The following is a 21312-nucleotide window of genomic DNA, read 5'->3' on the forward strand; positions in this document are numbered from 1 at the left end:
CTGGTCATTTAAAAACACCCACACTTTCTGTGACACTCTAAAAAGCAGCACCACACCATCCCTTCATCACATGCATGCTGCGCTGTGTGAGGGGAGATGGGACTGGAAGTCAGTTGATACAAACAGAGCTCTTTCTTTGGGCCCTGAGGCTCAGCTTGCCAGTTTTTTTCCCCTCTTTATAATGGAAAGTAGCATTGTACGGAGATGTGATAGCATTTAAATGTAATTGATAAAAAGAGCTACTTGCTAGCTTAATATGAAATACTATTTACCTTGAGTAGCTAAATCAGCTGATTTGCTAATCAGTACATAGATTGCATATTTTAAATATTATTGAGAAGCAACTTGAAGCCCTTCCCCGCCCCACCCAACTTGTTTTTTAGGTGCAAATCCTCATATTGAGAACTTTGAGCCATTGTTTGATCTAGATGATGTGAAAGGTGATGATGAAGGGATTGTGCCTGGAACAACACCACTGGATATGGCAGCCAACAGTGAGGTATGTGGTCTGTTTTCTCTTTTAGTTTTTTGCTGCTTTTTTTTTCTTAATTAAAAGGGATAGTTCAACTCTCTTGGCCAGCTCTCCTTTCACTGCATCCAAAATTATTTCAATTAATTAGACTAATTTTCCATCAAAAATTAACATTAAAAAATTAAATTATTAAAAATTAATTCAGCCATAAAACTCCCCTGATGAAACAGCACTGGAAGAAAGCTCCACTGAACTGAATAATGCTGCTGAACAGAAATGAGCAAGCAGTTCTTCAAGTAGCTGCACTACAGTCTTCAGTGTGGGAAAGTATTTAGCTGGGTGGGTAGCTCATGTTTGAAGGCCAGTTCTCCAGTGAGTTTCTTTGCTGAGTGTTCTTCAGAATTGCAGCCTGTGTGTGATGGGAAAATTCACTCCTGCATTCTACCCAAGCAGTGATTAAGCTGATTATTGTGCATTTGGCTTGGTGTGAGTGTAAAGGATAAGCAGTCAGCATCTCTAATCATCTGGAGCTGGGGAGTGGTACCAGTCTTAGGTGAAAATCTAACCCAGGCTTTGTTTTAAATGACTAATTTCAGACAGGCAGCAGCTCCTTGCTTAGCCACTGCTACTGCCATTTATTTACTGCCAAGACTTTCTCTGTGTCTTGGAAATAGTTGCCAGATGACACAGCTTAAAATAAAGGGAGCTTAACTTCTCAAAATTTCTCCCTAAAGTTTGGCATAGGCTTTCTACACTATCCTTAGTCATAGTGAGCCTGGGAGAGGAAAAAAATGCTGATTTACAGATGGAATCAGGGTTTTATATAATACTGCTGAAACTTCATGGACACTAGATACTGACTTTAATGAATTCTCTTAGGTGTATGACATACTAAATGGCAAACCCTACGAGTCAGCAGAGGTTTTGGAGGACTTACTCACACAAGGTAACTATAAAGACAATATCCCTCCAGTAATTGAGTACTGAAAACATACTGGCAGAATACACTGCCCTACAACAGCTTGTAACTGAGCTGGTGAGAGAAGAGAGGTGCCCTCCCACCCCCTCACTCACAGAATGAGCATGATGTCTCAAGGACAAGGAGTACATGTACAGTATTGCAGCAATACATTTGTAAACGCTGGGATTGGACTCTCAAATAGTCTTCAGTTTGGCTTTGTTTCTGCTTAAAAATGAACTGGTGTATGGTTTGTATAAATAATAAACTAATATATTTCTCTGTTCCCCAGGACATTTGAGAGAGCTGAATGAAAATTCCAAGATGCAGCTTTACAAACTATTGGAATTGCCTGATCCAACCAAAAACTGGTCCACCCTAGCACAAAAATTGGGTCTTGGCATACTTAATAATGCCTTCAGGTTGAGCCCTTCCCCATCGAAGACTCTGCTGGATAACTATGAGGTAATGTGCTGTAACAGGTGATACAGAACATTCATACACGCAGAGAACCTTGTCCTCCCGCACAGTGAGACAGTGCAGCCCTGCAGTTTTAGCCAGGCTGGATGATGCTGAGTATCTGATGTCTGCCCTTTCAGGTTTCTGGCGGTACAGTTCAAGAGCTGATCACTGCTTTGAGACAGATGGATCATACAGAAGCCATACAAATAATTCAGGAAGCACTATCCATCTCACGCAGACCATCTCCCCTGGAGGACAGTACAGCAAAAGCTCTTCCATCATCACTGCTCACCTTTGCAAACGGAGAGACAGGTAAAATTGACAGCAAAATATAAGGAGCTTTATTTTAGATTTTTTTTCAATTCTCCCTCCCCACTCTATCTAGGACTGCTGATAGATTGCATGCCTTCTTGCACACGCTGCTCCACCTGCTTACTGGTTTCAGAAATATTTTACTACAGTGTGACCCATCTCATCATAGGCATCTGCTAGGCACAGGAGAAGAAAACCGGACCATTTGAATCAGCATGGCTGCAGCACAGTATTCATTATACTACTTCCCTTTGCTAAAACCAGACACCTGCCATTTGCTAATGGTAATGCCTTGGATGTACTGGGAATATAGGCAATTATCTCCTAGGTGTGTACAAGTGCCATTAGCTTTTGGCTTCCTCCCCACCCCCCTCTCCCCATCACTGGAAAAACAAAAACATTTTGGGCTCCTAAACTTCTCATTAAAACTTCAGTATTAAACTTCTCCTTCCACAAAGTGTAGCGCTCTAAAACGGCTCAGTGTTCTGTAGGCAAAGAAACTGGGGATAGCTTAGGTTACACAGGACCTCGAGCTGTGCTCAGAGCAGGGCCAGTGGAACATGACATGAGGTTGCCCATGTTATGTCCAGGTGAGTTCTGAGCATCTTCAGTGATGGAGGTCCTGCAGTGGTTTTGGGCAGGAAAATCTACTAAGAGAAAAAGAGGTTGTGAGAAGTTTGTCATCAGGGGCTGTTCAGTCATTGCCTGGCTAGGTTTAGTAACAAAAACCTTGGTTTTTTCTTGCTCAAAAAGCAGAAGTGCTGCCTGTAGCCTAATGTGGAAACTTGCACCCTGTGTAAAAATACTGTAAGCTAGTTCTCATAAAAAAAAAGAAACTCCACAGTCACTCCATTCCAGTCTAACATTGCCAGTTTATTCTCTATAGAAAACTGTTGGTCAGTCATAGAATAAACCTTCACACCCATGCAAAAATGTGCTTGTACACATATTGCACATATTGAACCTTTAGAGTCATCTTGAAGGGTAAGAGGGGTTCTGCTCCCTCTGCAACATGGAGTGCATCACATTGTTTATTTAAGATGTTTGTTTAGAACAACACTGAACTGTTAAGATACCACAGCTGTTTTACTCACACTGATCCCACAGTGTACCTTCAGTTTCAGCTCTTGCAGTCAGGCACTCCAGCCATGGATCCTGCACAGGTGATAGATGCTACTGACTTGTTCCTATTCTGGGAACTTGGTAGATGAAAGCTCTTCAAGTGTTTGTCTTAAGAAGAAATCTGTAAGTTGAAATAACATGAACTGTAAAGTTTTAGGAGCCTCAGCCTAGAGCTGGTACACTTGCCCAGAGTGTGACTCTGAGAACCAGAGAATCTTTTGGCCTGCAAACACCACAGATGGGCAGAGTCCTGACCCGAACGTAGCGACAGCATTAGTGTCAGCAGAGCACCAGGCTTCTCATCCCATCCAATCTCCAACTGCAAGCTGACCTCTGCCAGTAGTACATCAGATCCCATGCTTTGGTGGCCTGGAAACATTCAGCACAGCTTTTCCTATTATAATAGCTCATGTCAGAGTTATTTTCCTATAGAAGAGCTTAAACCTGTTGGTTTGTATTCCTTAGGTTTTTCTTAAAGCACCCTTGCTGAAGCCACACCAATGATGATGTTTCCCTTTTCTCTGTCCCTCAGGTGAGCTCTATAATAGCAGATTTCAAGACACCGAAAGTACATGTGACAGCGGGGTGGAGACCTCCTTCCGCAAGCTGAGTTTCACCTACTCAGACTCTCTGAACAGCAAGTCCTCACTAACACTGGGCAAAATGGCCCTGGGCTATGGACATGAAAATTCAGGGCAAAGCAATTATATAGCTGACTAGTGATCTTCAATTAGCAATATGCAGTTACAGGAACAAGTGGGACATTTCAAATTGTATCAGTGTCATCCTGGCCAGAGGGAAGGGAACCCACAACCAAAAGTGCACTGGAAGAATCTCACCTAAACCCAAACAAATGGCAACTACAGCATGTGACTGCTTCCTTCCTCAAGTACATTTAACTGTGTTCATTTACAAGCCATTTACAATAACCAGGGCTACACTGCTGCATTAATACACAGGACTGGATGCTGAGAAAGACTGTCTGAGCTTTCCTGGTCTGTGAGGATTTTCTTTTACAGATGAAAAAGAAGTTGTTAATGCATAATACAAACTTACTAAAGAGGTTAAGCTCATGAGCAATCAGAAGATAAGTTTCTAGCTGCTCTCTTCATAATTTTTGCAGCACGGTTGTATGAAAACAGCTTATAAAATAGCTGGCAAAGAAAAATCATTACTTTAATCACAGCAGTAACAACTCAGAGAAAAAAAGAGAATCCTAAAAGAATCTTGTATATTTCAAATAATGTATTTAAACTTAACTTTGGTGTCTCTTATTCAAAATTTTTTTCAAGTTTGCCATTTTCCTACTTGTAAATAGTTTTTTTATATCTGTTCCTTTTTGAAAAAGTGGGCTTTTTAAATGCTTATTTTTATTTTACTTTTATAATAAAACCCTAAAATTAATTCTCCTGTCTGTGCCTCTTGTGATTATTACATTAATTTTTAAGTAGAGTTATCGAAGATTTAGCATCTCAGGTTTAGGCATTGATACCAGATCATGCTGATTTCTAAGCACTAAAATAAATGAAAGGTTGCAAGCCACCTGTCTGAAAGCTAAAGTATCTTTTATGGAGGGAGAGCAGAACCATCAGCTACTGCTGAGCAGCTGTGCTTTGAGATTAAAGCCTCTGCCATGTTTTAGTTCTCATCATTATGACAGCGGAGAATCAATTTACACTGAAACCAACTACTTAGTGTCTCAGCAAATCTCTGATGAGACAGCTCTTCTTTGGGCTACCTAGAATCACCTGTAGTGGCTGGGTTCATCAGTGGTGTTTCTTCTTATCTGACATCAGTTCTGAGATGGTGAGTGTCCTGTTTTTGATGCTGGTCCAACTAAACAGAGCAGGCATCAGAGTTCAAGATGAAAAAGCCAAGAGGGGCATTGCACCATTGTCACACCTAGCCAATTTTTGTTGCACAGAGTGTTGACAGGGTAGTTCTTGGCTCAGCTCCATCTTCAGTAACCTGGTTGTCACTCCTGAGAAAATGAATCAAGATAAACCTTGAGAATGGTTATGTTTAGAGTGGTAGTTGCTGTAATGAATTAAACTGTGAGTAATGAAAAAAAACTTCTGAATTAATTTTATAATCCAGCTAAATCACTGAGAATATTAATTACTTCCAGTGAAGATGAATAATAGTAGAAGTGCCATTCTTTCTTTCAGTTCTTACATGTAAAACCCTCATCTAGGCAGTGTCTAGGCATATAGGGCATAGTCTAAGGCATACAGATTTTTGTTCAATTAATGTACTTCTCCAGCATTCTCTTTATATTCCAGCTCTAATAGAAACAGGCAAAGGTTCTCATATTCCAGGAGTGGAGAGACTTTTTGAGCCCTAGGAGACCTGCTGTCCAAGTAAAACACACCTTCTGCTTCCACAGAATTTCCAGCACAGCTCAGGAGGCTGGCAATGATTTTTACTGAGCTTTCTACAATCCTGCAGGTGACCAGGCCATGCTGGCTGTTATTTACACCTTTTAGCTTTAGTTCTGACCAGCTCTTCTTTTACACCACCAGAAGACACCTGGATCTGTATTTCCTTAAAGCACTTCATGACTAGATGTTGCATAATAGCTGTTTATCAGGTTAGTGATCAAGCTCATCAGGTCCCCTAGGCCCTGTGTACTGAAGTGCTTTACACAGCAGTCTGGCAGCTTCTCAATTTCAGTGTATTTAATAAAAAAGGCTTTAATCCTTTTAGGTTTTTTTCATTTGTTTAAGAGATATAAAAATACTATTGAGAGTCTGTGTACACCTGGCTTATACAAAGAAACATCCAAACTTTTTCTGCAGGTGCAGTGAAATAGAGCTCACTCTGTTATTCTGCTACCCTACCATAGTAATGAACATCAGAAACTAATGGAATGCAGCAGAAGTTGTGACAAGATCTCTACAGATCTTCTCTACATTTGATGTAAAATTAATGATTCAGAAAGTTAAACTGCCCTTGCATTTAGATTGGCTGCCACAGCTCTACGTTTCCTGGCATCATCTTGGCATGTATTTAAAAACTTGGAAATCAATGGTAGTGGGAAGCTCTAGGCAGCATTCTGAGATTCTGTGGACTGCAGGAAGAGTAAGACTCTTACCTACATGTAGTGATGTATGAACTGTCTTCTCCCTTGCCTGGGAAAGTAAAATGATTTTTTCATGCATTTAAGAAAAAAGAGCCACTGTCCTTGCTTCCCCCAAGTAAAGTGACAGGAATGGTGGTGGCCATTTGCTAGCTCAGGGTGCAGTGGTCAATACTCACCTACCATCCACAGCTTCTGGATGATCATGTCTTGAAATAAAGCACATCTAGAGCAATGGCCAATGGCACAGTCCAAACTTTTGCTGGCTTCAAAAGATTCCTACAGCAAAAGACAACACAAGTTAATTACCAAGGAGTTCATTTTCTCCAGCATTATGAAGCAGCCTGATGTCCCACTTTGAGCCAGCCCGGAGTATGTTTTTCCAATGCTATAGAAGTTTCCCATGGCCTCATTTAAATCTAACTGCTATAGGATTTTTCAGCTATGCAGGCACTCTTGCTATGCAGGCACTCTTGCCATATGCACAATGCAGAAGAACACTAGCTCTGGTACTTACAGGTCTCTACTGACTGACTACTTCTTACAGAGATGGCCTTGTTTCATTTAAATTTTGGTTTTCCATGCTAATTGAACTAAATCTGGCCTTTTGTTTTGCTACCTTGTAACTGGATCTGACTGGAAAGCAGAGTTAGTAAGCACAACTCTTGAACTGAAACCTGTCCTAAAAACCATGTGTTCCTGATTCCCTAAGCAGGTAAGAAAGAAAACGGTGATTTTAACAATGAAAAGGCTGGCTTGTAAGCTTCAAAACCATACTCTCCTGTACTGAAAGTAAGAAACTTATTGGCCCATTTCTCTCCTCCTGACACTGCTACAAGTCACTGAAATAGACTCTGCTACAAAGCTCCAAAACCAAAATGGAACTAACAGAAGTGAAAGTACTGAAGAAAGATGTGCCTCTAGAACAGAAAATCTGTCCAGGCCACAAGGTATGCAAACAGCAGATAAAAGAAAGACTGACAGAGAACTATGAACACTTACTTAGATAGGAACTTCTGCATATATTTGCACACTTCTTTCCTGGAGAAGATGCAGAACTTGAAAATGCTTCCAAGGATATGCTCCAGTATACTGGAGAAAAATAAGTCTTCCGTGTGTGACAGAAAGTATGAACAGGTGCTCTCTAAAGCTCAGAATAGCCTTTGCAAGCCCAGAATGAGTTTAGAGCCAAATCTCAGCCAGAGAATGGTTTTAGGACAACAGATTAGCCAACACCATACAGTGTTCTTCCCACACCTGCTCTCAAGTTCTGTTCTGGAAGGGCATTTGTCACAGCTGTGGGGCACTCTGGCTGCCACTTTTGCCCTCAGTGGAGAACAGCGCAGAGGGGCTCAGGAGCAAACAAAGGGCACAAGAGAACTCACTGGTCCTTAACAAGACATTGCAAGGCAGCACCTTGAAAGAACACTGGCAAGGCCAGGCCCCTCTACTACTGCCACCAGTACTGAGGACAAGCACCACGACACTTACCAAATGCTCCTGCTGCCAGAGCCCCATCAGATAGAACTGGCAGCACAGGTGCTGCTGAAGCTGTAACAACACTCAGCTGGCAAGATGGACGTGTCCACAGGAGTGTGGGGGTACCAGTGCTGCCTTCTTATCTCTGCCCTGATCTGAGACAAAGGCAGAACAATGTAACTAAGAATAGCACAGGACACCACTGCAAAACTACCAAGGGGAAATGGTTAACCAAAGCACACTTTACAATCGCTGCCGCATGGCAGGAGAACTTCTATAAATACACATCTATTACAACACCAGGAAACCAAAAGAACATATTGAGGATATTAAAACAATAATGGAAGTCAACCTTCACCTTCAAATTCTGTTTTGAGTTCAAGCATTTGGCTTAAGCAATTACTAATCTTCCATAATGGCACCTAGTGCTGAATTAAAGACTTTCAGTGAAAAAGAATGGATCTACTCCTTAGGGAGCTTCTGACCTTCAAAAACAGCGATAATTTAAAAAATTGTCCAAACCTTGCTATGTCAATCTGGTTATTGCAGAAAGCAACAGGAAAAAAAATAAAAGAATGGTGTTCTATATAACAGTGCTAATAGACATTAGTTGCATAGCCACTTCATCACTTATTAATCATGTACCACATAACTTCTTTCATAATTTTGCCTAAAAGTTGTGACAGACTAAACAAAGTCAGAGTTACCCAAATTTGTGGGGTTTTCTTCTAGCAATCCAAAAGCTCTTTTCTACCTATCTCAAACTTCACTCATATGCTGAGATAAACAAATATCACCAACCTCCAGACAGGCCTTGTGATTGTCTTTAAACAAGTGATTCCTCCAAAGTTTTATTTATTTAACACTATTAAGTGACATTTTGAAATGCTACCTAGATGTTGCTGGAAGAGACATTTCTCCATCAATGTAAGAAAGACATCAACAAACTTGCCCTTTTTGTAATACACTGCAGCAGTACATATTAATCATATTTTCTCCACATTTTTTCATTCTTACCTTATATTGACTTTATTGCTACTTTGATTCCAGACCACAAAAGAAACTGAAGAATTTTTCTGGTATTGCTGGCCCATGATTCCCCTCAGAATAGCTTTTAACTTCCTTTGTCACTGCCTATATTTATGAAATTGTACTCATGACTATCATTTTCCCTATTTATTTTACAAAATCTATAAACATTGGCACATACACATCCATATTGTGATTGTTTTAATGTCTTCTTTTGACTAGGACTAGAGTTTTGAATCAGATGCAACTGGAGTTAGTTGTTTTGGTGATCCAATAAAGCATCTGTAAGAAACTCTCATTTATCATTTCCCTTTCTTCTCTAAGTTCTTCCTCTGGCAAAAGAGTATGTCAGTTTTGGTTAACACCAAAGTATCAGTCAATATGCTCATCTCTCTGCCCGTTAAAACTGTGATCACAACTGAGATTGACCCCCAGCCTGAGTTCTCCAATGGAACACACAGCTGCTCCCCACCATGTGCTCCAGAACCCCACCACCAGCAGCAGCAAGTATCGCCCACATGCTGCTTTTACAACACCAATGGACATCAGTGGCAGAGCTTGTTCAAACTCCACCTGCTGTGATGCTGATTCTGCTTTGCAAGAAAATTAATATTTGCTTGGGTGGACAGAGTATCTTTGTGGAATGCCAGCAAGATCCCAGCTGCATTTCAAACCATGTCTGACAGACAAGCCCCGTGTTTAGCAACCTGCCCATGAAGTGGCTCAGTGGCCTACTGGCAGTAGTTGCAGCTTCACTCCCCATCCCTCTCCCTCATCCCCAGCATACCTTGCTGTTATCCTAAAATGAATTTCCACTTACTGCATAGTGAGGCTAGAAAAAAAATACGGATGTGCTTTCAATACATCACATATATTATACGTAAGCTTTGCAGTTGGTATCTTTACATTGAACCAGCAGTTAAAATTCACATGACAGGAACAGACAGTATGCTCTTCATCCAACTCAAAGTGTATGTCACTGCAACTTCAGTCAAATTCTTCTAATTTTTTTTTCTCCTGCTTTTTCACTCTTTATCTGTAAGGAAATGAAGTATTCTCAGACAAAATCCAGTAGAGACGTCAAGATTAGTGAACTTTCTAGTTCTTCAACACTGGTAGGTTCCCAAGGATAAAACACAACCATTTTCTTCTTTTCAGTCATGAGGAAACCATTATCGCTAAATCTGCCTTTTATACTCCCTACATCCAGAGTAACAAAAGGAGCGATTGCAGTGGTCTGAAGAACAAATATATAAATATCATCTTGTTGGGATATAGAGGCCTGAAAGAGAAATAAAAAAAATGTATTACTAAAAAGAAGATACATGCTAAAGAAGACCCCAGTTACACCCAAACTGGGAAAGACCTGCAGGTCAGTAAAACAGGCTGAACAACCACATTTAATCAAAATTAGTATTCCTCATATGTAAGAACCATGCAAAAACTGCAAATGTTACCAGAGCATTCCTACAGAATTACTACAGATTGTGGGAAAATGCTAAGAAGTATTATCACTTTGCCATCTTCTTATGAGAATAACTGAATAAATGGTAATCTGACTTCTACATAGTACTGGTATTCCATTTTTATTTCAAGGAGATTGGTCCTTTCACCAACACTTCACTCAGCTTATCAATTCACGCTTGCCTTTCAATTATATACATAATAGAAACACGCAGAAGCAAAAGAAGGTAAAAATCCCAGTAGGACAGAAAGTCATCTCAATGTATCATGGCAGTGAAGCCCTTATACTTCATTTAGTAAAATACAAGAAAAATAGTAGTAAAATATCAGGTCAAGGTATAATGTTCTACATTAAGTTCTATCAGTACTTAAATCTCAGAGAGACTTAAAATCCCAACCAGGATGCATTTTCATGCAACACTCCCCATTCACCATAATGAAAGACCATGCTACATAACTTTCAAATACCAATTAACATCTATAAAAAGAGGACAAATTGCAGTCAGTGCAGGCATCATGTTCTGGTTACAAGAAAAGCAACGCTATTCATTTTTGAGAAAAAGCACACATCCTCTACACATTTTGTTTCCTGAAGAAATACTAATGCTTTTGATGCTTTTTAAAAGCTATGCTACAAGCAGTAGCTCTTGGATTAGCAATGTATTTGAAAGTCTAGTTAGTTTATTAGTAACTAAGTATAGACATACCAGCCTCTTGCAAAACATTTTTTTAATCCCAGCTGCATTTCTTAAAATGACCGCTTTGCATTTATCCTTGCTAGCTACCCCTATTAATTCGCATTGCAAAGACAACAGTTAAAAGATAAAGGAATGAAATTTTCCAAAAATGCTCCAGTTGCAGAGCTTTTTTAATTTATATCATCCATAAACCAAAAAAACCAAACCAAAACAAAGAAACAAACTCCCCACAGCATGACTCAGACTCCAGATTGTACCACCGGATGAAAAAAAAAATTAAAACAGGCTGATTTCTTTTCTTTGTATACTCAGGAGGCAGGCTGTGCTGCCGTGAAAGAGATAAGAAGGAAAAATCTGGCCCATTTTCTTTTTGTAAAGCAATTATGCTGGTCCAGATTCAAAGAGATTAGACCTCTATTTCCCCCTTGTTCAGTTTAGCACTAAAGAGCAAAGCTGCAGTTTGAAAGCCAAATGTGAGAACACAAAGGTTTCCATCCTGCCCATCTGATGATTAAGAATTTTCCAGTAAGATGTACATGCTAAGAAGTCAGGCTTAGCAAAATGTGTGTGCACACACACACAGGGCATGCATGCTCTCTATATACACAGAAAGCCTGCTAGGAACAGAAGAAATCTAGGAAAAAGCAGCAAATTGACTAAATGACAGTGTTATACAACACTGATGCTTTTTGTGCCTTTTTAAGAGACTGACACGCTTGCCAGCTATTAATATTAGAAATAATAACTATTATGCAAATCAGAATCCTTACTGGAGGGCAGGGATTTGAAGGAGGAGGAAAGGAGCATGAAATACTGTGTGTTAGCAATGTTACACTGATCTGAGAGTGTGAGCACTTCCAGAGGAAATACTGCTGACAATGATGCACTCCACACTCAGCTGAACTAGGATCACCTAACCCTGACATACAGTGCTGTCTTCAAGCCACAACACTTGTCATGATGCTATTTGCTGTCTAGGGACACAAAGAATAAAAAGGAGCAATGCTGCAAGGTGGAAGACAATCTAAACAAATGAAAGGGAGACTTCATTATTTAAAACAAAACAAAGCCCAGACAAAAAAACACAAACAAACCAACCCAACCAGTCTTATTTAGATACACATACAGTGACACCAGAAAAAAAAATCTGATTTTGAACTCAACCTGGAAGCCAGAATAGCAACAACTAAGGAGAAAGAATATTCAGTGCAATCAGACACTGCATAGCTGGCAAACAACTCAAAACAGTAAGATTAGCAAAATCAAATACAGTATTTTAGCATGATTGATGCTTACACTAAGCTGGGTCTTTTCTAATCCCACAGCATCCTTGAGTGATGAAAGGAAGTAATGGTTTGTAGGACTCTGGAGCCCATCTTTTCCCACGAGACAGAAAGTTATAATACAGCTTTTCCTGGTACAATTTCTGCATCTTTCCAGAAGGTCACTGATGGACTCCTTGTAGATGGGGACAGCACTCTGAGCTTTAACAGCCACACCTTCTTTGGCGAGGGTGCATATGGGCTCCAAAGAGCTCCAGGCGTGCACAACAACCTATCCCACACATTGAGAGAGAGCAAAGATTAGAAGAAAGGCTACACCTATGAAAACAATGCAGCATCCTAGATTTCAGACTGCTCATTACAACAGATGTTTCTCTGACAGCACCAGCTGATTTCCACCTAGCAAGAAACTACACAGTAGATATGGCATAAAAATTATATCATTCTAAAAACCCAACAAGAGGTCCATTTTGAACAGTCTGGAGCTGCTCTTGATCTGCAAGACTTTTTTGTTTTCTCTAGGCTCCTTGAGAAGAAAAGATTGCCAATTCCTGCCAAGGGACTGTTGGGAAATGGAATTATTGTGTGACTGGTTTGTTGACTCTTTTTCCTCCCTTCCTTGATTAAAAAAACTCAAATGAAGGATTTTCTTGAGATTGCTCAGCATTATCTGATGTAACCCAACTGGGTATGCTGGAGATTCTGCATAATCACTCCTACACAGAAGCAAGCTCCATCATCTTGAAAGGGATTATGAAGGTTATATTAATACAGCAAAATACATTCCCAGACATCATCCATGCATTATGAATATACCCTTTTAGATAGAGCATAATTTGAAAATTAAGCACTTAATGAGAGTTACAATATTCTGTACTGTAAGTTTTCAGTTATTTTTTGCCTTAACAGGAGTGTGCAGACCGGAATTGATCTTAACTCCTTTCAAGAGTTAAGTTCCAAATCTTCTTGAAGAGCAATATACAGTATTCATCAGAACTATCCCACTGCCAACACTTCTCTGATGCTATCAGAAAATCAGAATTTATGTCTGTTAGAATAACTCAGACCAGAAATGAACAATTTCATTAAGTGCAGTCCTACTCCAAGAACTGACTTTACAAGCATTTTTTGTACCATATATTACCCCATATAAGCAACCTTATAAATCTCAAAATTCATGGAAGCCCACCAGACAGAGCAATGATCTAGGAGCTGGCATATTCATACTACTAGTTCCAAAATTACTATTTCCAGATCTCAAGGTCTGCTTTTCCATCCTTCACACTATTTTCACATAGGACACACTTGATATCAGGAGCTAAATCTCATAGTGGAAAATGATCCCTAAATTCATCTGTTATCTGATGATCTGTTATATGCTGCCATATGATTAACAGCAACAAAATCTAACAAGCTGAAAAAGAAGACTGTTGTCTACAAGAAAACACAGCAGTCCAAACACTGACATAAAAATCCTATCAGTTTCTATAGCATTCTCAGAAAAGAGTTAAGGCATCCATTACAAAACAGTGACATGCATAGGTGACCTTCCAATTAAAGATGTGCCATTCATATTTCAAAAAATAATCCAGTCCTTTTTCCCAAAGCCATGTAGTTTGAGTACTGGTAAGCAATGGTACAATCCCTTTTTTCCCCCCTACTTAATTGGGTTATCTAGTTCTAACACCCAGGGAACAGTTCTGTTAAGTAGTGAGGTATCATTTTTCACACTTTGTTCTATTTAGCCATCAATCCGTTTAAGATTTCAATAGAATAGTTCATTTCAGCCTTATACCCACAGGCTACAAGCCAAAGAACTTCTTCTGTGAAGCACTGCACACTACTTTAATAAAGAATAGTGCTGCCCCTAAGATTAAACACTAGAGCTGCATCTCATGGTGCTTGAGCATGGCCTCACTGAAGCTTGTCTGTACAAAGATGTGTTCAATTCAGCTTCTCACATTTTTGCAGGAGACACACAAGAGTGGTGAGGTAGCTGCCACTTACCCTCAAAGTCAGCTTGTGGTCTTCATGAAGATCTGAGACACCATGAATGTGCAACATCCCTTTGTCTTCATAGGCCACAGGCAGCAGTGGTGCAAAGAAGTTCTGGGCAAAATAATGGAGCAGTTTCCACTTACCACCATACTCTAAAAAGGGTTAAAAAGAAGAAATACTGAAACTGAAAGAAGAAAGACTGAAACTGAATCCAAAATTGCCTCATCATGCGTTCTCTGTACGGGCTTTCTGGTCATGCTATTGGCAATGCAACATCCCCCTCCACTCTTTTTCACCTCTATCAAATGCAAAGAGTGACTGAAGGTACTCTTGCTTCCTTCCAGGCAAGGCTCTGCCCTGGAAAAGATCTGATGCTCTTTCAAACTTTAAGCTTTCCCAAAAGCTTATATTTCTGTGTCTCTGTCCTATCACTGCTATACTGTCATTCAGTTAAAGGAAGCCTTAAACACAAACGACAAGGCTGACACAGTGTACCACACATAAACCAAGTAGCTGGAGCATCTGTGCTGAGAATCCAGACAAACACTCTGGCATTGCCACAAATTACCACTATTATAAAAAGAGACAAGGTACTTATACAAAGTGCTCTCTTCTCCTTTTTCAGTCCTCCTTTCAGTTCTTCCTTAGGACATCCATAGAAATAAAGACAAAAATAAATTCCCAAACCAAAGACAACTGTGAGCTTGGCAAAACAAATCTGCCAAGATCTAGAGACAACACCTCCTCCATGGGAGTTAGTATCCATGACAGACAGATGACAAACAGTTCATGCTGCTTCTTTAATGGAAAGCTGTACCTCATTACTTTTAATACTTTGAAAGTCTGCCATTAAACTGGAAAAGCCATCAAACTCTGCATCCTCTCCAAAAAAAGCAATTTTGCTTTTTTGCTTTGCAACACTGCCATGTAATAATTTTGAAAGAGAAGCTGCATCTATTTCCTCCTCTATTAACATTCAATCTAGCATCCACTGTCTGCATTTTAAGTTTGTCTTTGCTCAACCATTATCCAGTCATTGAAATGGCACTAAAAAGAAGTATCAAGTCAGCTGCACCATCTCACAAGGAAAGAAAAGTTAGATAGTGGTTTTCATTCTTGTTTCTGGCTCCTTATTTTATACAAGTTTAAAGCTGATGTATGCTTTATGATGTATGAAGAATATTTTCAGTGAGATGTTTTTCTTGTAACTCTCTTAGCATTTACTCTCTTGGTTTTGGTTCTTGTACAAAGCTCTTAGCACTTTCAAACATCTCATAATTAAAGACTTATCCAGAGTAGTCTTTAAAGGCTTGTTGTGGCTTTCCCAGGGAGACTCGAACATGCTTTGTCTGCACTCCACATAAACATGAATGAACTTTGTGAAGAATAAGTGCATTAGCTCCAACTTAGCACATTACACATCACATTGTTCTCAGCAAGTTCACAACCAGCTAGCTTGGAGAACAAGAGAAGCTCTTATCTGCCTGGAAAACCCACACAAGATTGAAGTGTGCTATGAGATCAGTCTGCTGCCAGCAAAAACACCACTGGCATTCAAGTTAACTGCACTGAAGCAAACCAAAGAGATAAGGCTGGACGAAAACTTCAGGAGAGGCAGCTGCATTTCTTCAAAACAGACAGTTGATAAACTGATGAACATACTCAGTATATTGATGCCTTTCAGTATAGAACTGTAGAGCTATCTGTGATGGAAAAGACCTCTAGGATCAAGTTCAGCTGTTCACCTCCCAAGTGCACCATTAAACCATGTCCCTAAGTTCCCATGCCACATTTGTACATCTTATAAATGCATCTCAGGGAAGGGTGATTCCACCACTTCCCTGGGCAGCCCACTCCAAAGCTTGACAACACCTTGGCGAAGATCCAATTTAAACCTCCACTGGTACAACTTGATGCCATTTCCTCTTGTCCTGTCACTTGTTAATGGAGAAAAGGGGCCAACCCCCACCTCACTGTGACCTCCATTCAGGTAGTTGAAGCAGGGGGTGTGGAGGTATGTGTGTTTGTGTGTCCCAGCCTCCTTTCCTCCAGGCTAAACACCCCCAGCTCCCTCAGCCGCTCTCCGTAAACCTTGTGCTCCAGCCCTTCCCCTGCTCCATTGCCCTTTTCTGGACATGCTCCAGCACCTCAGTGTCCTTCTTGCAGTGAAGGGCTCAGAACTGAACACAGAATTTGAGGTGCAACCTCAATGGTGCAGAGTACAGGGGAACAATCCCTTCCCTACTCCTCCTGGCCACAGACACAAGCCAGGATGCTGCTGACCTTCTTGGCCCCGGGGCACTGCTGGCTCATGTTCAGCCGCTGTTGACCAGCAGCCCCAGGTCCATTTCCACTGGGCAGCTTCCCAGCCACTCTGCCCCAGCCCACAGCATTGCCTGGAGTGTTGTAACCTAAGCGCAGAACTTGGCACCTGACCTTGTTGAACCTCATAAAACTGGCCTCAGTGCATTGATCCAGCCTGTCCAGATCTTTCTGCAGAGCCTTACTACCACTCCCACCCAACTTGGTGTTGACTGCAAACTGGATGAGGGTGCACTTGAAGCACTTGTTCAGATCCTTTATAAAGATATTAGGTAGGGCTGGCCCCAGTACTGAGCCCTGGGAAATCCCAGTAGTGACCCACAGTCAGCTGGATGTGAATCCATTCACCATCACACTCGCCCTGTCCCTCCAGCCAGTTTGTTTTCGTGGTGAATAGCGCACCCATCTGTATCATGAGCAGCCAGTTTCTCCAGGAGAATGTTGTGGGAAATGGCATTAAGGCATTGCTAAAGTCTAGGCAGACAACAACCACAGCCTTTCCTCATTCACCAACTGCGTCAACTTGTAACAGGAGATCAAGTTGGTCAAGCAGGACCTGCCTTTCACAAACCTGTGCTGGCTGGGTCTGATCCCCTGTTGATATGAACAAAGGCATGTTCTGGCATTCCAAGGACACTTACAGAAAACACTGGTGCTTTAAAGAATAAGTCTACCAAAAACAGGGGGTGCTAACAAATTACTCTTCAGTCATTAAACTTGAGAAGATGGGAGATTTGGACTGGGGATGGATTATCTGAAACAGAATAAAGTGGGGGGCAGTATCTGTCCAACAAACAAAAGCTATGGGCCTTGTATGAGAAATGGGCAGAGAGAGTCTGGGAGGGGTTGAAATCTCTAAAGCCCTCAGGACTGCTGCACAACTTCCTGGAACTCTAATTGTCAATTAATTAAATTGCCAGTGCAATAGATGTTGCTCACTGAAGAATCCAGGCAGAGTCCACCACAAGCTCAGACAAGTTACCCATCATGGTCTGAGGTTTCAGTGCCTGTTGACTCAATTTTTTTTTCCTGAGCTTAATTCACATCATGAAAATCTAGGCTTCAGCTATCTTACATGTGAAATGAATAACACAATTGATGTAGAGAAGTTTCTGCTACTTAGTGTAATATAAAATCCGGTTTCTTTTTGAATGGGTCCTTCTCTCAATCTCTGCTGTGCCTTGATTTCCAACTGGATTACACAGCCACACTGCAGAGGGAAAGAGAGGAGGTTTGCTACCTAGGCAGCAGAGCTCCTCAGAAAACCTTTACAGCAGAGAACACGACACTCAGTGAACATGGCATTAAACTTCCACAGGGAAACCCAAGCAAACAAAAACCTCAACCAACAAACAAAATCAAACAAACCACACACTTAGAAGTTTGGACCATTTCAAAACACACTCCACTACTATGATACCATTGTTTTGGAATGTTTGAAAAATCATTAGTCTGCTTAACTCTGATCAGCTTTTAAGACTGGTATTTCCCTTCCCAAAAATACTACGGCCATTTTGAAGAACCAAAACTCAACTGCTGTAGCAGTTTCACACGTGAAGTGTTTTCCAAAGACAACTTTTCTAGCATCAGGATCTTGATAATACATTTGTCAAAGTAACTTCAGACAGCAAGGAAAACTGAAGCTAATTTAAAAGCCCATATTTTTCAGTTCTTCTGCTGTCTTGATTTCCATAAGACCAGAGTTAGATAGATACCTTTATTTAAAAACAGGCAAGTTGCATATCAAATACACCATGCACACATGCCCAAAAATGGATGTAAAAAATCTGGAGGTCAGGAAGTTATCATGAGAAACCTCTGGGTTTAAACTTTCCTGTTACAGACATGCATGCCCAAAGGCAACAGTCAAAAGTTATTTAAAATAGCCCTAGGGTGGTTTTCTCCTCCTCTCACCACATTTAGAAAAATTCTTACAGAAATCCATGTTCCTCAATTTTTCCTGACAATAACAAGGGGTTTGCACTCCCTGTAGCATTAAACTTCACAACAGGAAACTAAAGTTAGGTTTGTAATGAGACTCCAGTACCCTTTCATCTGACTTTTCCCTGAAGCCTTCTACACTGATGGCAGGAGTGCAAATAAACAGATCTCCCTGAAATGATCTTAAATTAACCACTTTGCACCATTAAATGCAAACCAAGAAACATGCTGCTAGTTCTTTCCTCACCTCAGCCTCATGAATTCAGATCAATTATTCTCCATAACAGCCTGTACCAGGGCTCACCAGGGGCACCAAATATTGAATCTGCAATAAAAGCCAGTTATCTTTTCAAGGAAATCTCATGACAACCTTGGGTACCTCAAGGTGACACTTGTCTGGGAGTGTCACAGCACTCCACCAAAACATACTGCAGAGATGTTAAAGCATCCAACATGGCACAGCCAGCTTCACAGCTAGGTGCTAACAGTCAGAACCCAGTTGTGATAAAACCTGTTTACTTCTGAGATGAAGGCAGAAGTACTGTGATACAAGGGCCCTGCTGTGTTTTCATTCAACCCAAGGAAACATCTTAAAGGTAAAAGTTAAAAGGAGAAACATTTGCTACCTTCTTCCTTCCCCACCATGTGGAAACATTTCTGCTTTGTACCGGAAATTATGTAAACCCCTCCATGACTTTCTGCAAAGTAACAGATTTAAATAAAAGCACTCATTGGTGATTGATACTACTGTGCCATCTAACAAGATGCAGAAACATGTTTTTGAAGTGCAAATAAAACTAATTTCTCCGAAGTCTTGCATAATTTCAGATATTAGCATTTCAAAATCCCTCTACCGCACTGCCTAATTAAATGAATATTAAACCTTTCCTCATCTCACTGAGGGAATACAACAAAACAAAGGGACAGCTGTATCTCTGCTGAGCTTCTTTCTTCTAAACCAACTTCAACAACATATGAATAATTCAAGTATTTGATAAATATTCTAAAGTGATGTCATCTCTGTACTCAAAAAGACATTTATGGTCTCCACAACCATTGCATCTATCAATACACCTGTCTTTACAAATGGACACTTCTCCAAGCATCTTTTTCTCTTGAGGCACTTAAAGCCTAAGAGCATCACTCACTGCTAGAATCATAAAAATGAACATTGTGATATTCCATTTCCTAATACAAGTCTAGAAAGTCCAGAAAGATAAGCATCATAGCTGGACCACTGCCTTAATATTTAAATAAATTAGTCTCTTTCTTGTACTGCTTTTTCCTTTGTTGTTGCAGTTATTTTGCTTAGATTAATAAAAAAAAAATAAAATTTAAAAAAAAAAAAAAGGAAGGGGATAAACATCTCCCAGAAAAAAAGAGGGAGGATGGCGTGGGCTAATTTTTTCTTAAAAGCAGGCAAAATGGCATTTTGTTCCAAGGACACATCAAGACTGCCCATAGACAGTCTTACTTGTTCTCTTAGCTTTTTTTACTTTTCTTGTATTTTTTCACATGTAAAATGCTTAAATAAAGACTTTCAAACCCAAAATACATGAGAAATAACTAAAATTGAAAGAGAATCTACCCAAGTCCTTATACAGCTGCCATAGGACTTCTCCATTTCAAAATGACTTCTAGGCAAAATGTTTGGAGCATGAAACACAGACACTTCCCTCATGCCACACATTCCTCATTCCTCTCTACTTCTTACTGCCTAAGTTACTTATCTCTTTATACGTCTGATTATTTTTGTGTTTTAAGAGGAAAAAATAGTATGTGTAAATAGCACATTAGAAGAATAATTTAGTCAACAGGAGTGATTCACCCCATCTGACACCAAGTTAGACATCAATTCTCTGCCAGTCACCTTCTATAAAAAGCTTCTCAGAAGCTATGCTGGGTGAGAGATATCTTATGAAGTTCTGTGAAAATCAAATTCATCATGGAGAAGATAATTCTTCTTCCTAGTTCTAAGACAGCTAAGGACACAATGAATCACATTTGGAGATAATCATCTCTCCCCCCAACTGACTACAGAAAAAATCTAGATGCTCAATTTTTACATCATAAATCCCATCCTGGAATGAATTTCTAAAGGATGGACAGAAATACGTTCGAAGTTTGTAAAGCTACCCAAGAGACAGGGCAGAGTTATATTTCTTATTCTGATACTTCCAGATGAGGAAAACACAACTGGTAGCTGGTGCATTTTACCAGATTGTCACAAACTTACCCAAGGAAGCCCATGAAGGAGCCTGCCAAATGTCATTGAGTTGCCAGTACAGAGCTCCCATTGTGTGTCCTTCTCCATTGATTATTTCACTTTGACTAAAACGATAGAATTCAGTTTCTGTCTTTACACACTGAGCTTGCATCACCTTGGTCAGCAAAGAGATAAAAAATATTTTAGGTATATTGAATTTTACTTTTTTTTCAAAACATGTTTGAATATATAGATACACAACACAGACTTCACAGCAACAGCACATAACTTTACACTTGAGCCCTGAGGAGTATCCACCTGCAGTGCAGTGGATCTCTGCTGGAAGAAGATCTATTCCTAGCAGATCCCAACAGCTTTGCAAGCAGTACCCTTCAAGAATCTCATATGGGGCTACTTCCATTCAGTGAAGATGGTCTTTGAAAGGCAAATCAAAGACAAGGAAAAGAAAATGAAATTTAAAATAAGT

At 40.2% G+C, this 21312-nt stretch overlaps 2 protein-coding genes across 14 annotated transcripts in view; one reads left to right on the forward strand and one right to left on the reverse strand.

Moving 5' to 3' along the window:
• The window catches only part of NFKB1 (nuclear factor kappa B subunit 1), a 57568-nt gene extending 52967 nt beyond the window's left edge, over positions 1–4601 (forward strand). For all 5 annotated transcript variants that reach the window (XM_015623982.3, XM_015623984.3, XM_015623980.2 and 2 more), the window contains exons 20-24: positions 384–499; positions 1352–1418; positions 1723–1895; positions 2030–2204; positions 3859–4601. In XM_015623982.3, coding sequence (XP_015479468.1) covers positions 384–499; positions 1352–1418; positions 1723–1895; positions 2030–2204; positions 3859–4046 — 719 coding nt within the window. In that variant the 3' untranslated portion in view covers positions 4047–4601. The remainder of the gene's footprint in view (positions 1–383; positions 500–1351; positions 1419–1722; positions 1896–2029; positions 2205–3858) is intronic.
• MANBA (mannosidase beta) overlaps positions 3057–21312 on the reverse strand; it is a 52144-nt gene continuing 33888 nt past the window's right edge. For 4 of the 9 annotated variants that reach the window (XM_033513888.1, XM_015623986.2, XM_033513889.1 and 1 more), the window contains 7 exons: positions 20856–21000; positions 14366–14508; positions 12372–12629; positions 7897–10195; positions 6585–6684; positions 5075–5307; positions 3057–3447 (listed from right to left, as the gene is read on the reverse strand). In XM_033513888.1, the coding sequence (XP_033369779.1) occupies positions 9971–10195; positions 12372–12629; positions 14366–14508; positions 20856–21000 (771 nt within the window). In that variant the 3' untranslated portion in view covers positions 3057–3447; positions 5075–5307; positions 6585–6684; positions 7897–9970. Of the gene's footprint in view, positions 3448–5064; positions 5308–6584; positions 6685–7896; positions 10196–12371; positions 12630–14365; positions 14509–20855; positions 21001–21312 lie in introns of all 9 variants that reach the window. The other 5 variants (XM_033513887.1, XM_033513885.1, XM_033513883.1 and 2 more) reach the window with 5 other exon arrangements.

Source organism: Parus major, chromosome 4 (assembly GCF_001522545.3).
Source record: "Parus major isolate Abel chromosome 4, Parus_major1.1, whole genome shotgun sequence".
NCBI classification, from domain to species: Eukaryota; Metazoa; Chordata; class Aves; order Passeriformes; family Paridae; genus Parus; species Parus major.